Here is a 14,312-nt window from a genome sequence, read left to right as displayed (position 1 = left end):
TCCTCTATCATTGATAAGTGGAAAGCATAGAAGTAAGTGAAAATAGCGTTGAAAAGACTTACCCCATAGACAAGTTCCCCAACCATGCCATTCCATATTTTTGTCTCTGGATCCCTTGCGCCATATTTCCCATCGCCGACAATGGACAATTTGTATTTGATCCTCACGTGTTTGGCTATTTCATAGGCTAAGTCGACACAATAGCCTTCATATCTCTCATTTCCTTCCAGTTGCTCATGGTTCTTCTTATACATTACATATGGTGATTCCTTAGGGACCAGAGGGAGATCAAAGGATTACCCCTACACGTTATTCTAAGAGATGATGAATGTAATAACTGTCCCCCCCACCATGTGCCTGTTGAGGTTTGGTGTGTGAAGAGAGCGTTTAAAAAATGTTTGCTTAATAAGCAGAGGAACCTCAATAGACTGACTATTCGCTGGGCTATATATTCCTTGGAGTCCCTAACTGATGATTTAAAGATGTAGAGAAGGATTTAAGTTCTTTTCGAGGGTTTGAAAGCAGGACCAGTTTCCACTTGTAAAGCCTTTGATTTAGGCAAACTGGGTAGAGGTATTTCTCTTACATGAAGGTGAACTGCCTTTGATTTCTCAGGATTTCCCATGCAGGAACCACAGCCAGCCCAGGCAAGCCCTTAAGAACCACTGTGATCTTTGTGAGGTCAGGGTCTGTGGCTTATTCGTTTCTACATCCTCACGGCCTAGTACAGTACCTAGTACATGTCAAAAGTAAACTTCAGCTAAATCTCCATTCATTTATTTACATCGTCAGACCTAGGGGTATACTCATTTTCAACCCTGGTTTGTACTTCACGTAGTAAGAACATACCAGCTTTTGGAAAAAACATTTTAAAACTAAATGAGAATACTATCTTGCGTGTCAACCATGCTTTGAATTTTGCAGAAAAGCTTTAAATGGTGAATATTGCCTTGAAACAATATGTCTTATGTCTTATGACATTATGATACCCATTTCATAAATTAAAAGAAATGTAACCTGTGGCTCAGAGAAGTTGTGAGTTGCACAGTTAAACACAGGTTAGTGGTAGACCTAACATTAGAACCCTAACCTATTCTCTCTTTCACATAATGCTGTCTCCCCCACGGTGAAAAGTTAGATTCCAAGTCCAGATGAAACCTCAATCCTTTAGTGAGTGTATATGTGTGTGTGTGTGTGTGTGTGTGTGTGTGTGTGTGTGTGTGTATGCATGTGTGTGTGTGTGTATGTGTGCGTGTGCGTGGGGGGTGGCAAAGAAGAGAATGATATATGGAACTGTCCCAAATTCTTATTCTTTTTCTGTTTTTTTACACTTGATCTTAGCCAAAAGGCCGAAAAGCGATATCTTTTTCTGTTTTTTTAAAAAAGTTTATTTATTTTGATAGAGACAGAGAGTAGGGGAGGGGCAGAGAGAAAGAGGGAGAGAAAGAATCCCAAGCAGGTTCTACACCTGTCAGCGCAGAACCCGATGCAGGGCTTGATCTCACCAACCATGAGATCATGGCCTGAGCTGAAATCAAGAGTCAGACATTTAACTGAAAGAGACACCCAGGCACCCCCCCCATATTCTTTTTCTTTTTAAAAAGACATTCTGTTCATGATCATAGCAAGATACTTTGAGAGATTCCTAAGCTGACCTGTTGGATGTTTTAACTGCTTGAAACTGAGGTCTTTTGTACTGGCTGAATAATGCTTTACAGAAAGAAGTCTTGCTGTACAGAAAGCCCACCTACCTTCCCTTCGTACTTACCAGAATGGTAGTCACTACAATGGTCCGGTTCTCTGAGGATGCGCTGTCATTGCTGATTTGCTGATCTGAGAAAGGCACAAATCTTTCGTACTCATTCCAGTAGCCAGCCTAGAAAGAGCAGACATTTGACCTGGTTGCCTTTTTTTTTCACTCAAAAAGTACTGCATGAAATTCAAGTGCTGTTGTGGAATAAAACTTTCTTTTTAGTTACCGGAGCTTTCCAAGCATTGATGTCCTGTCTCCCTCTGTCTTGGCACCCCCACCAGGAACCCAACTGTGATACAAACCTTCATCCTGGGGTTCCCATCCCCACTTCGCCTTTAGTGGTATTTTGTAAAATAATTCAGCCCACTGTAGGACGGTTAGCCTTTTGTTCCCCTTTAAACTCATACAGCAGAAGAGTGCTTTGCTCTGAACTGTGGGAAAGCTAGGATGTGAGGGTGGGAAACCAAGGAGTGTCCTGTAGAAATGACCCAAGCTATTTTACATTCTAGGATTTTATCAAATGGCTGCTAAATCCTCATTTCATGCCTAACTTAACTATTAGTATGATAGAAGCAAAGTGATCATTGTACAAGTTAGCTGTAGAGAAAGGTACTTTGTCCAGAGTCCTTTGCAGGGGGGTGAGGTGGCAAAGATACCTACTAGAGAGGTACCTACTTTCTGATTCTTTTGCTAAAACTGTATGTACCTTGGCAGTTTGTTTAAATAACAACATGCTGTAAAATTTGTGATTCCTTCCCTCTATTGTTAGAAGCTGTTAATAATTCTTGAGTCTATCTCTTTTATTTTATTTATTTTTTATTTGAGAGAGAGAGAAAGAGAGAGAGAGAGAGAGAGAGAGAGAGAGAGAGAGAGAATGCACACGAGCAGAGGAGAGGGGCAGAGAAAGAGGGAGAGAGAGGATCTTAATCAGGCTCCACACTGAGAGTGGAGCCTAATGTAGGGCTTGATCCCATGACCCTGAGATCACGACCTGAGCTGAAATCAAGAATTGGACTTCAACTGACTGAGCCACCCAGGTGCCCCAAGTCTATCACTTTTATAGGAGAGACTCCGAGGGAAACACTCCTTTCAGAATGCGTATAGATGGAACACTCTGATTGCAAAACAACTCTACGTATCTACACTATTTGCCAACAGAAAGGCAAAAATGATGTGTGGGAATTTGCTTTGTATGTGTTTTCTAACATCTCTTTTCTCGCACCTGAGTGCTGTCATCTTGTGAAAGACTTTGTCTTTGTGTATCTGTTTTGGCTACTTACTTTTCGAGAGCCAGTGACTTTCATCTCGTACACATCGATGGTATAATTTGTCCTACGTCCGTAAGTGTCAAATTGGATGTTTCCGGTCATTCCTTGTACTTGTACCTGGCAGGAAGGAAAAATGTAAAATTTTAAAATACCACCGCATTACTGCCTTCTAGGTCTCTGGGATGAGGTCCGCTGACAGATCTTAGAAGCTTGGAGAACTTTTATCTTGAGTCATTGAGCTCAATCCGCCAGATCAAGTCCATATGGATCTTTATTTCTTCTCTGGCATTTTGTGAAGCTTTGAGTGGATGATAGGCAGTTACCTATATGATCCTGGGAAGGCCCTACCACCACTTTTTCAAGGGTGTGAGATTTCTATCATTAGTCTCTTCTCAAGGGAGTAGCCTGAGGGTATTCTTAACTAGCATAATGCATTCTTCTAAACTATGCGTTCCATGAGGGCTGTGGCTGTGTCTTAGCATTCCCAATATAACATAAATTGGTTTCAGTAATAGGGGCTCTGGAGCTCCTGGATTCGCATTCTAGCTTCATCACCTACTAACTGTATAACCTTGGATGTGCTCCCTAATGCTTTTGCACTTCAGTGTCCCCATCTGTAAAATGGGAAATCCCACTAGTACCTATCGCTTAGAGTTGTGGGAAGATTAAATGAGTTCTACACATGTAACGTTCAGAACTGTGTCTGGCACGTCGTATGTATGCATTGTAATACTTGCAGGCTATATTGATAATTATTGTGAATTGAAATGAATTTAGTTCTTTTTCTTGAGAGTGTTATTTACCAGCCTCCACAGTAACAGGGGTGGATTCTCCTCTTATTTGACCTATGCCCAGCTACAAACAGGTAAGCAGCGAGCCAGGCCTTGGAGGGATAAACCATACACTGATGAAATTTGTGAAGTCTAAGGAATCAGGGGTATGTGGTACTAGATAAGAAAGACAAAGGTACTAGAAGAGCCTGGACACCCATGTGGGATGCCACCTGAAGATTCACATATGTCACAATTTTTCCTGGGTCTGTCCCAGTATTGTGAACTAATAAAAGGCCATCCCTCAGAGATTTCCTCACCAATTATTTTATGGTTCACAGACATTGCACGCAAGACCCTCTATAAATATAAGTCACTGGAATGATTCATCTGGTAAGGGTCAAGCCATTTGCTTCAAAGGAAAAGCATCTGTCTCTTTTTCCTAGGATGAAAGGATAGAATACTTTTTTATTACTTACAGAAAGTGACAAGCTACTTAGCAAGTCAGAAGTGGTAATGGGCTTGTGCTGTGGAAGCGAGAACTGAGGTCAAATATTAGGGAGCATCTTTTGAAAGGAAAGGGAGCTTGTTCACCACCGATGGGAAAATGAGCTTCTCGTTCAAAGAGAAAGGCTCCAATGTGACTTCCTGAAGACAAGATGATTGTTCTACTGACCCAACAAACCTAAGCACCATTGTCAGCTCAGGCTTGCAGAGACGGTGATGTCACACTTCCGGCTAAAGTAAAAGTCCCTTGTTGAGATAGAAATTGCTTAGCCTGTCTGGGGTACACTGTGATGCAAGAAGGGTTCTTGACACTCCATTCTGAGCTTTGAATTCTAGGAGAGCAGGTAGGTCGGGCAGACACACTGGCATAGGAACTTATTAAGGAAATCCTTCATTCCTGAAAATAGCAAAGGCTTCAAGTCTCGTTAAGGATTGTATATTTCTAAAGATCTAGCGTATTTAAACACAATAGACAAATTGGACACCAGTCTAGGTACATCCAGGAGATTCAAGACCCCACGATGAAAACTTCTGGTGAACAGAAGTAGAATCAGAGGGAAGTCTGTTTTCAATGACGTGACTGTCAGTTGCGGTTCCCCACCATCCCACCTGGGAACTTTTCTTTAATCGCCGCCCCCCCCCCCCCCGGACCCCTGCTCGACTCCAGTCTATTATTAGGTGCTTCTCCTCTGGGTTCCCATAGCACCCTCTGGAGAACCTAACCATAACATTTTAATCATCTCTGTATTTCCATCTCCCTTAGTAGTTTGGGAACATCTCAAGATGAGAGACCTTCTTTTCCTGTGCTCTCAGCAGCTAGTACAGGAACTGGAATAGAGCAGGTGCTTAATAAATGTTTGCTGAACAAAAGGACAAGCTTTAATGCTTTAGAATCGTGACATGTTCCAGCAGGCTAGGCTCAGGCTGATCTTTGCACAGTCTGTAGATTACCCAATTTTCAAGTGGCTTTAAGTACATTTATTTACATATTAACAATTCTTTAATGTTTATTTATTTATTTTTTTTATTTAAAAAAATTTTTTTTTCAACGTTTATTTATTTTTGGGACAGAGAGAGACAGAGCATGAACGGGGGAGGGGCAGAGAGAGAGGGAGACACAGAATTGGAAACAGGCTCCAGGCTCTGAGCCATCAGCCCAGAGCCCGATGCGGGGCTCGAACTCACGGAACGCGAGATCGTGACCTGGCTGAAGTCGGACGCCTAACCGACTGCGCCACCCAGGCGCCCCAATGTTTATTTATTTTTGAGAGAGAGAGAGCGTGAGCCGGGGAGGGGCAGAGAGAGAGGGAGACACAGAATCTGAAGCAGGCCCCAGGCTCCAAGCTGTCAGCACACAGCCCGATGCAGGGCTCGAGCTCATGAGCCATGAGCTCATGACCTGAGCTAAAGTGGGACGCTTAACTGCCTGAGCCACCCAGGTGAGCCTACATATTAACAATTTAAGTGTGACCTCTCCTCACCTTATTTCATGTTTCATACTAACTTTGAGCCTGATACACAGTCATTGGTGCTCAATAAATATTTACTGACTGAGGGGTATGCTTATTTATTCATTAAAACAGGCCCCTTCGGAGCCTCTATCAGGCAGTGATTATGTTTACCAGATTTCTTTGAAGGAAGAGAATGATTTATTGAGCAACAACTACGTGCTAGTCACAGTGAGGGAGGCATTTACACATGCATTGTCACTTTTAATTAAATAAAATGGGATTTTTTTTTTTACTATAGTAAAACCTTTAGTACTTCAGACCGTCTTCCCTCGCAGTCCCTCTGAACAGTGGGATTTTACCGAGCATTTATCACAAAGGGAACATGTGCTTCTGGAAAATGTTGATACTTTCCAGCCTCTCTGCTGCAGCAGGAAGAAGTTGGACTGTAGAAATTGGTAAAGCATCCCTTTGGTTGAGTGTTTGATCCTTAGGGCCTGGGAGGAAGGTTACTTACCAGGCTTATAACTCGAGCTTTATAAGTGAGTTAGACGTGCAGAAACTATTTGCGCAATGGTGTGATCAATCTAGTTTTTTCCCTAGCCAGGTAGATTTCTTATCCTTCATTCCGGTAGCCATTTTCTATTTGTTGTTCGTGCCGTGAATGGGGAGTCTGTTGGAGGTGCTGGTACTTGCCCCTTGAGATTTGGTTGACAAAAACTCCTTTTGATTTACTCAGAGGGAGTTTTGTATTTCAGTCATCATTATGTTTCACCTGACAGTACAAATCTTGTAACTGCTATGAAGGTTGAATTTAATTAACTGCTCTTCAAAATTGTGCAGTGCTACCTCCATAAAACTACACTTAGGGCATTTGTTAGGGAACTGACATAATGACATAAAAATCTGCATGATGGGAGAATGAGTCATATCTCTTTCTTGGAGAGAGACACAGGGGCTACTAACCCCTTTTGATGGAGTGCTTCCAACTTGGCAAATCTAAGGCAGCAGTAGGAGAGCCAACTACACAAAATGATGTACGTTATGAGGCCATGACGGATTCTTCATTACTGGGTTGGGCACAGAATTATCTTATCATTGCCTATCAGTTTGTTTCTTTGGATATCCCAAACATTGGGATAATTACATAAGTAGAAATAAGAGGTGCTTGTACTCTGGAAGGCTCATTTTAATGCATGCAGGCACATGTAGCATCAGATGAAATATTCAGGAAAGGGCTCTTGCTCAGAAAGCTGCAATGAATGACCGACGCTGCTCCTGGTGTAAAGAATGAGATCTGTTCAAAGGGTACTTCCTGAAGTCTTAAATGATCGCCTACCAGTAAATACTAAAAACAAGTGACCTATTTGTCTCCTGGTTTCTTGTACTTGTCTTTAGGTTTTTCTCTGGGGCATTGGGAAAAAAGGTTTCCTAAGTAGGCCTAGACACGTATCATATTCCTGCATTTCACCATGTAGATTAGCACGTTGTAAAGGTTCTTTCTGGCAACAGAACGACTGCCACCCTGGCTCAGCTCCACAGTCCACCCGGGCTAATGAGTTGTCTGCTGAGCCAGAGGATGCCGCTGTCCTTTGTGATGTCTACCTTCAAGTTAGGAGCATCCTACAGAATATCCCAGCCCCCCAAAGTAACACCACATGCCTGGAAAGGTTAGAAAGTTTGAAGTTGTTTACATGTTCAGTCCATCAGTTTTGAGGGTACTGGGTTTGATTTACTACCCGCAGTGTAGCACAGAACTAAATATTCATTTGCCCTCAACTGACAATGTTTCAAGCTTCGAGGAAGAAGCTTCTGGTTTGCGATTTCTAGATTTTGATGAATAAATGCCTGTGCTCCTCTTCTGCATGCTCTGACCTTCTTAGACTCGGATCCTGTTCCCTTTAGGATGGCTTTTTTCAAGACTGAGGTCTTACTTTTTTTGTGTCTTTAGAAGACACAAAAACCCCGCCCCCACGCCAATAACCCAGCCTGGTCTTTACCATTTTTAGAGCTCTCTCGATATCAATTCCTTGACTCCAGGGCACAGCGGGATTTGCCAAGCAGTCTCCAGCACTGCCTCTTCGGGATACATCCACTCGCTGCCTCCTCAGGTAGCGGAAAGCTTCTGCGATGACCAGTATTGCATCGTGCGTCAGCGCAGATGTATACTGAAATGGATATGTGGAAAACAAGGTATCACGACAAACGATACCCTCAACACGTGCCTTGCTCCTTAGAATTTTCATTTCGTACTCTCCACCTCGTACTCTATGAAGTCACCCTCTTAATTATTTGAATCAAGAGATCTCTCAGGGCAAGCCTGACTTTGATTCATTCTAGAATGATGCCTCTTACCTCGTGTGTGCACATGTTAAGATTTTTAAGACAGAATGGCTCAAGGGAGTCTCTCCCTTGCTCTCAGTCCTCTGTTTTGTATTGAGTGAGCGACTACTAAAAGGCCAGGTCCTTTATAGAGAAAAAAATACATGTGCAGCTAACGGATGGCATATGTAGATTGGTTATTGCTGTTTGTAATAGAAAATTCAGGTCTGGTGTTTACTTAGGGGAAATGGAAATAGCTAAGTTAGACAGCTTGAAATTAATTTGGAGGGAAACATTAATCATTTCTGTCTGGACCATGTTTCTGGCGAACTAGGACCTCTGGCCAGCAATAAATCAGTTTTTGTTTTGTGGGGGGAGCAGAAAACCAAAGCTGGTTTTCGATTGTAGAAAATTACAATTGTTATTGAGTTTTAAATCTGATAACGGTGACAATTCACAGGCAATACTTCACGATGCTACCTCTTTCAGGCAAGAACACTTCGTTTCTATTCCTTGGATATACTGATAGGCTACTAGGGATGAGGCCAGTCACTTAATACTGGGGATTTGATTATCTGCGATTTGACAAGGAAGATGCCTTTTCATTAAATGAATCAGCAAATCTGTTTAAAATAAGCTGGCCCCTGTTTTTCAGGGGTGACAAATACTGGGAGGATATAGAATTCTATTGATATTTTTAATGAAGCAAAATGTCCCAGGAGGAGTTTTTCTCTCTCCCAAATACACCCGGGAGCGAGTACATTGTCGTCTTTACAACTATCCGTTTACTTTTTTGACTTTTCTCATGTTACTTTTCTTTCAGGAGCAAATCTTCAAGTGTGACTGTGACAGGGGGCATGTGTTCTTTCATGCAAAAAAAAAAAAATCTTTGTGTCTGTCCACTCTAGCACTACACAAAGCCAACACGGTGGTGATTTCTTTTCTGCAATTCCAAGCCATGCCAAAATAGCTATTTAATTTTCTGCTTTTTCAGCTTCTACTTACCAGCGTGTGAGCGTGTAAAAAGAAAAAAAAAAGCCCCAAAAGGAAACATTCATAAAATATAGAATAAATTAAGCAGTAGGATTTTAATCTGGAGACAATTTTATTTCCTAATCAAAAATATTATACGTCACTTTTTTAAAGCGGGCTTTTTGTCTGATTGGTATAGAACAAGTTTCCATGACTAATACTAGGCAAAAATAATCTGAAAGTCGAACCATCTCTTCAAATATTCCATTTCTTAGGGATGACTGGCCTCATCCCTAGTAGAGCCTGTCAATATAGACAAGGAATAGAAACTAAGTGTTTTGCCTGAAAGAGGTAGCATTTAAAGGGTTTTACTCTTAAATGGTTCTTCTCAGCAAGTTCTGAGGACTTTATACACACCATGAGTTATCAATGACTAATCCAGAGCTAAGCTTGTTTTTCTTCTCCTTTGTAGAACCTCTATAACTTCTGAGCAAACACAAACTACCCTGTAGTAGCCTTTTCATCCTTTTACCCTTGTCCGTTGTTTTGTGGCTAACACAGTGCCTGGCACATAATGCATAAATGAATTTCTTGCCTCTACCTATTACCTGCTAAATCTAAGGATGGAAAAGCAGTGGACAGGCAGTTTCTGAAAAATCTAAATTTGTGTAAGCTCACCTAAAGGTGGTGGGTGGATTTAGTATATCAAAAAAATTGGAATCATCAAGGAAATGCAAATCAAAAGCACGGGAGATAGCACTGCACACCTGTTATGATGGCTGTTATCAAAAAGACAGGAAATATTGAGTGTTGGCAAAAATGTGGAGAGAAGAGAACCCTCTTGCCCTGCTGGTGGGAATGCAAACGGTGCGGCCACTGTGGGAAACATTATGGAGGCTCCTCAAAAAATTAAAGATAGAACCACTGTGCAACCCAGCAATTCCTCTTGTGGGTATTAATCCAAAAGAAACAAAATCACTATTGCAAAAAGATATCTGCGCCCCCACGCTCAGTGCAGCATTATTTAGAGGAGCCAAGACAGGGAAACAACCTACGTGTCCATCAACACATGAGTGGTTAAGGAAAATGTGGTACGTACATGCAGTGGAATACTATTTGGCCACAAAAAAGGAAGGAAATCCTGCCGTTTGTAACAACGTGGATGGACCTTGAGGGCGTTATGCTAAGTGAAATTAAGTCAGACAGAGAAAGACAAATACTGTGTGATCTCACTTAAATGTGTAATCTAAAAAACAAAACAAAAATCACCCTGAACTCATAGGAATAGAGAACAGATTTGTGGTTGCCAGAGATGGGTGATGGGTGATAGGGGATGGGGGAAATGTGTCAAAGGTGCAAACTTGCAGTTATAAAAGAAGTAAGTCCTGGGGATGTAATATACACCATGGTGACTATAGTTAACAATACTGTATGTATGTATGTATGAATTTAAGAGAGAAAGAGAGAGAACATGAGAAGGGGAAAGGGGAAGAGGGAGGGAGAGAGAGAGAGAGAGAGAGAGAGAGAGAGAGAGAGAGAGAATCTTAACCAGGCTCTACACTTAACATGGAGCCCGATGTGGGGTGTGATCCCAAATCCCTGGGATCGTGATCTGAGCCAAAATCAAGAATAGGACGCTCAACCGACTGAGCCACCCAGGTGCCCCTACTGACTGTGTTTTTGAAAGTTGCTGAGAGAAGTAGATTTTAAAAATTTTCATCACAAGAAAAAAATTGTACCTACAGTGGTGATGGACGGTAACTAAAGTTGTTGCGGTGATCATTTTGCAATATATACATATGTCAAATCATTATGCTATATACCTAAAACTAATACAATGCTATATGTCAATTATATCTCAATAAAAACCGGATAAAATAATTATCCTAAAAAAAAAGACCTGACTGCGAACGCTAACCCTAACATCACAGGGATTGAGACCATATTTGCTGGAACATCTGAGGACACCTGATCTGACCATGGGACAGAATGTTTTAAAATGGGACTGCCTAGGAAAATCTGGCATGTATACTATAATCACTACAACAACAGAATACCACTTAACTAGTGAGTGGCTTAAATGAATGACTAAATTAGGTTTAATGCACAACTTTTCTAGAACATACCAATTGTATAAAGTAAGGGCCCACTTGTATTATGTTCTGATGTGATTCATTTAGGGTGAAACTGACTAGGTGATACAGAATGTGTCTCTTCTCTGGTCCATGTCTCTATTGTTCTCGGTTATTCTATTCTTGCCAGGAAGAATGTGAGGATGGGTATTTTGAAACCATGAGAAAAGAAATATTCACCCCTTTTCCTTTTTTAGGGAAAGGCCTTAACTGTACTTTGATTCCTGTTCTTGATCACAAGGATCCCACAGCTATGGTACATACATACTTTCACTATATAAGGAAAGAAGAATTTAAAGTCAGTTTCATACTTGAACCAATGCACCAAGGGAATGGTTACTTAAAACATACCCTTGACGGATCCTTTGTGTTACACCAATAACTTTTCCTAATTTATCTGTTTTAATTCCTGATTTTTAAATAATAGGATTTCTAGTCATAGGGGAACACATGTGAAAAATGTGCACTCTAAGCATGACTTTCTACCTTTAATATTCTTATTTTGATTTCATGAAAATGAGCAACATAGGTAATCTAATTATTTTTAAAGATACTTTTCCAGGCAGGAAAACATTTCTGCTCAATATACATATAGGCACCATGCACTCTGTATTGCAGCCCAATTCACTCGGGTGTACTGAGATTCATGAAACTTATTAACACAAAGTAATCACATAAATAATGTAAAATCTAATTTTCTGTTGCAGGCTATCAATCTTCTTTACCTATTCCCACTGCCCCCACTCTTTGCCCAACTCAGGTTCTTGTAATATTGTAAATTGTTATGAGCACGTTACAAATGAAATTCATTAAAAAATTAGTTAACATTCCCAAGCCCCAGGTTTTAAAAGACCTCCTTCTCCTTAGCGTCTTTATTTGCAAGTGTAGTTTTCAAATGCAGCAGTAGCACCTGCAATTTGGTTTTAGCATCCTTGAAACCTTTCTGAGCGAAGATGACTTGGTCACAGGAAGGCCATAAATATACAAAGGCCACACTGAGATGCTGTGAAAAGCTGGCCTAAGGTTTCTGCATGCCATGGAACATTACCTTTAGTGGTGCATTCTTGGCTTCAGGGAATTCCCTTTCATCTAGCCTCACCCAGCGCTGAATAAACTGCTGAACCATAGGGTTTTCATTGTTGACAATCTGGAATCCTGTAATGTTGGCTCCCCCATGCATGACTCTTTCTAGCAAAATATCGGTAAAACCCTAGAAAGAGATCGAAAGAGAATCATTAATGTTGGAGGTCGTGAGTTCTGACCGTATCTGTTGGTTAGAATGCTAAGGAGGAAATGGAAGGTCCTTCTCCCAGGATCACTCTTCAACAATCAAGAAAACCCTGGACACAATGTTATATGTCAATTACATCTCAATTACAAAAACAAGAAGGACGATGACGACAAGTACCAAAAAAAATGCTGGATATGGGCTAATTCTTAAGGCAGTATGTCTCCGAAACTACAGGCACGATGCAGAAAATATGCATTCTTCCATTTTAGTGCTTTGTGTCTTTATTTAGTATAGCTCCTGCAAGGACAAACACAGGTGCCAACTTCAAGCAAATGTTTTGTTTCATTTACCTGTATTTTTAGTCTTTCTTCACTGAGTACAAATACAATACTTCCTGTAACTGGGAAAGTGTTGAAACGTTTGACCCTGACTAGAGGTATAAAATCCTTTTCTTCAGCTTAATGTGCCAAACACAGCAGATTGCTTTAGATTCTAATGATGAGTACTTTCAACATTTGTGACTTAAAGAAATGCCAAAGAGAGAAACTGACAGCTTGGTTGTATATGATGGTGCAAACCCAGGTTATGTCTCTCATGTGTTTATAAACAAGTCTCGACATCTACTTCGGATCACCCACCGTTGTCTTCTTCTCTTGCTCTAGTTACCATCTGGTGTCTCTGTCACCTAAGCCTCCTAAAGGAATCTCTTCAGGTTCACACAGAGCCATCTCTGCCTGGGTGCCACCAGCTCCACTGGGCATTGCTATCTCCTGAAACACTTCTCCCAGGAGTTGTGCTATTTCTGCTGGATACCTGTCTCTTGCTAGTTGCAGTGGACGCGTTTAGGTCCTCAATGGGCTGAAGCCAACATTTATCTTCATAAAGAAATGGGGAGAATTCTTCCTCCATTCCTCACACTATCTTGTTCAACATTTTAATATAACATTTTCAAATACGCAAAAAAATTGAGAGAACTGTATAGTGAGTACCCATATAGTCTCAACTCAGACTTTAAAATTAGTATTTTTCTATCCATCCATCAATCCATTTCTTTTTTTTTCTTCAAAGTTTTGATTATTACTATTTTTAAAAATTTAATTTAAATCCAAGTTAGTTAACATATAGTGTAATCATGGTTTCAAGGAATGGAATTTAGTGATTCATCACTTACATATAACACCCAGTGATCCATCAATCCATTTCATGTTTTTGGATGCATTTCAAAGTAAGTTGTAGATATTAGTATACTTCAAACTAAAAGACTTTGGCAGGCAGATCATTAACTAGAGTTCAGTATTTGTTTGCAATTCTTTTTCTTTCCTTTTCTCTTTCTTTCTTTCTTTCTTTCTTTCTTTCTCCTTTGAGGTAAAATTTACATCCAATGAAATATATAAATCTTAAACGTAGCACTTGATGAGTTCTGATAAATGAATACACCTGTTCTCCAAAGTTTTCTTTTTTTGCATTCTAAGTTTTTATTAAAGTATAAAAATCATATAGAAAAGTGCACATATCTTCAAATACATGACCTGACAGATTCTCACAAACCGAACGCAAAAATGTAAGCAATACCCACAGGGCCCCCTGTGTACCTCTCTAGCCACCATTCCTCCCCCCACTTCTTTTAATTCACCTTTCTTTATATTTTAGTGAACCAGCTTTTCCAGTTACTACTCACGGCCCCTTCTTTCTTCCTTTCAAAAGCGGGCCATGAGTCCATGGAGACTGCACAAAGAGCCAAGCAGTTTTTGCATCACTGAGAATCATTCCTCCTTTCTGATAATCAAAAAACCCCACCTTTAAAAAAAAATTAACATTAACTTGTTGGGATGAGTTTTGTCCCAAAGTCCTCTTTCATGAAGGAAGCTAAGACTGTTTTCTCCCCTTTGCTGCCCTCGCACCACGATCA

The 14,312-nt window shown here is 40.7% G+C and overlaps 1 protein-coding gene across 7 annotated transcripts in view; it reads right to left on the bottom strand.

The window, feature by feature from the left end:
• The window catches only part of GRIA3 (glutamate ionotropic receptor AMPA type subunit 3), a 267,365-nt gene that overhangs the window by 75,253 nt on the left and 177,800 nt on the right, over positions 1–14,312 (bottom strand). For all 7 annotated transcript variants that reach the window (XR_005788042.1, XM_040467969.1, XM_040467966.1 and 4 more), the window contains 5 exons: positions 12,221–12,382; positions 7,747–7,914; positions 3,034–3,138; positions 1,769–1,876; positions 63–269 (listed from right to left, as the gene is read on the bottom strand). Coding sequence is in view for 6 of the 7 variants with exons in the window: in XM_040467969.1 (XP_040323903.1) it covers positions 63–269; positions 1,769–1,876; positions 3,034–3,138; positions 7,747–7,914; positions 12,221–12,382 (750 nt within the window). In the remaining variant the exon portion in view is untranslated. The remainder of the gene's footprint in view (positions 1–62; positions 270–1,768; positions 1,877–3,033; positions 3,139–7,746; positions 7,915–12,220; positions 12,383–14,312) is intronic.

Source organism: Herpailurus yagouaroundi, unplaced genomic scaffold, assembly GCF_014898765.1.
Source record: "Herpailurus yagouaroundi ecotype Mexico unplaced genomic scaffold, PumYag 67641, whole genome shotgun sequence".
NCBI classification, from domain to species: Eukaryota; Metazoa; Chordata; class Mammalia; order Carnivora; family Felidae; genus Herpailurus; species Herpailurus yagouaroundi.
The sequence above is the reverse complement of the archived record's forward strand: the minus strand, read 5'-3'. Positions and strand labels throughout refer to the sequence as shown.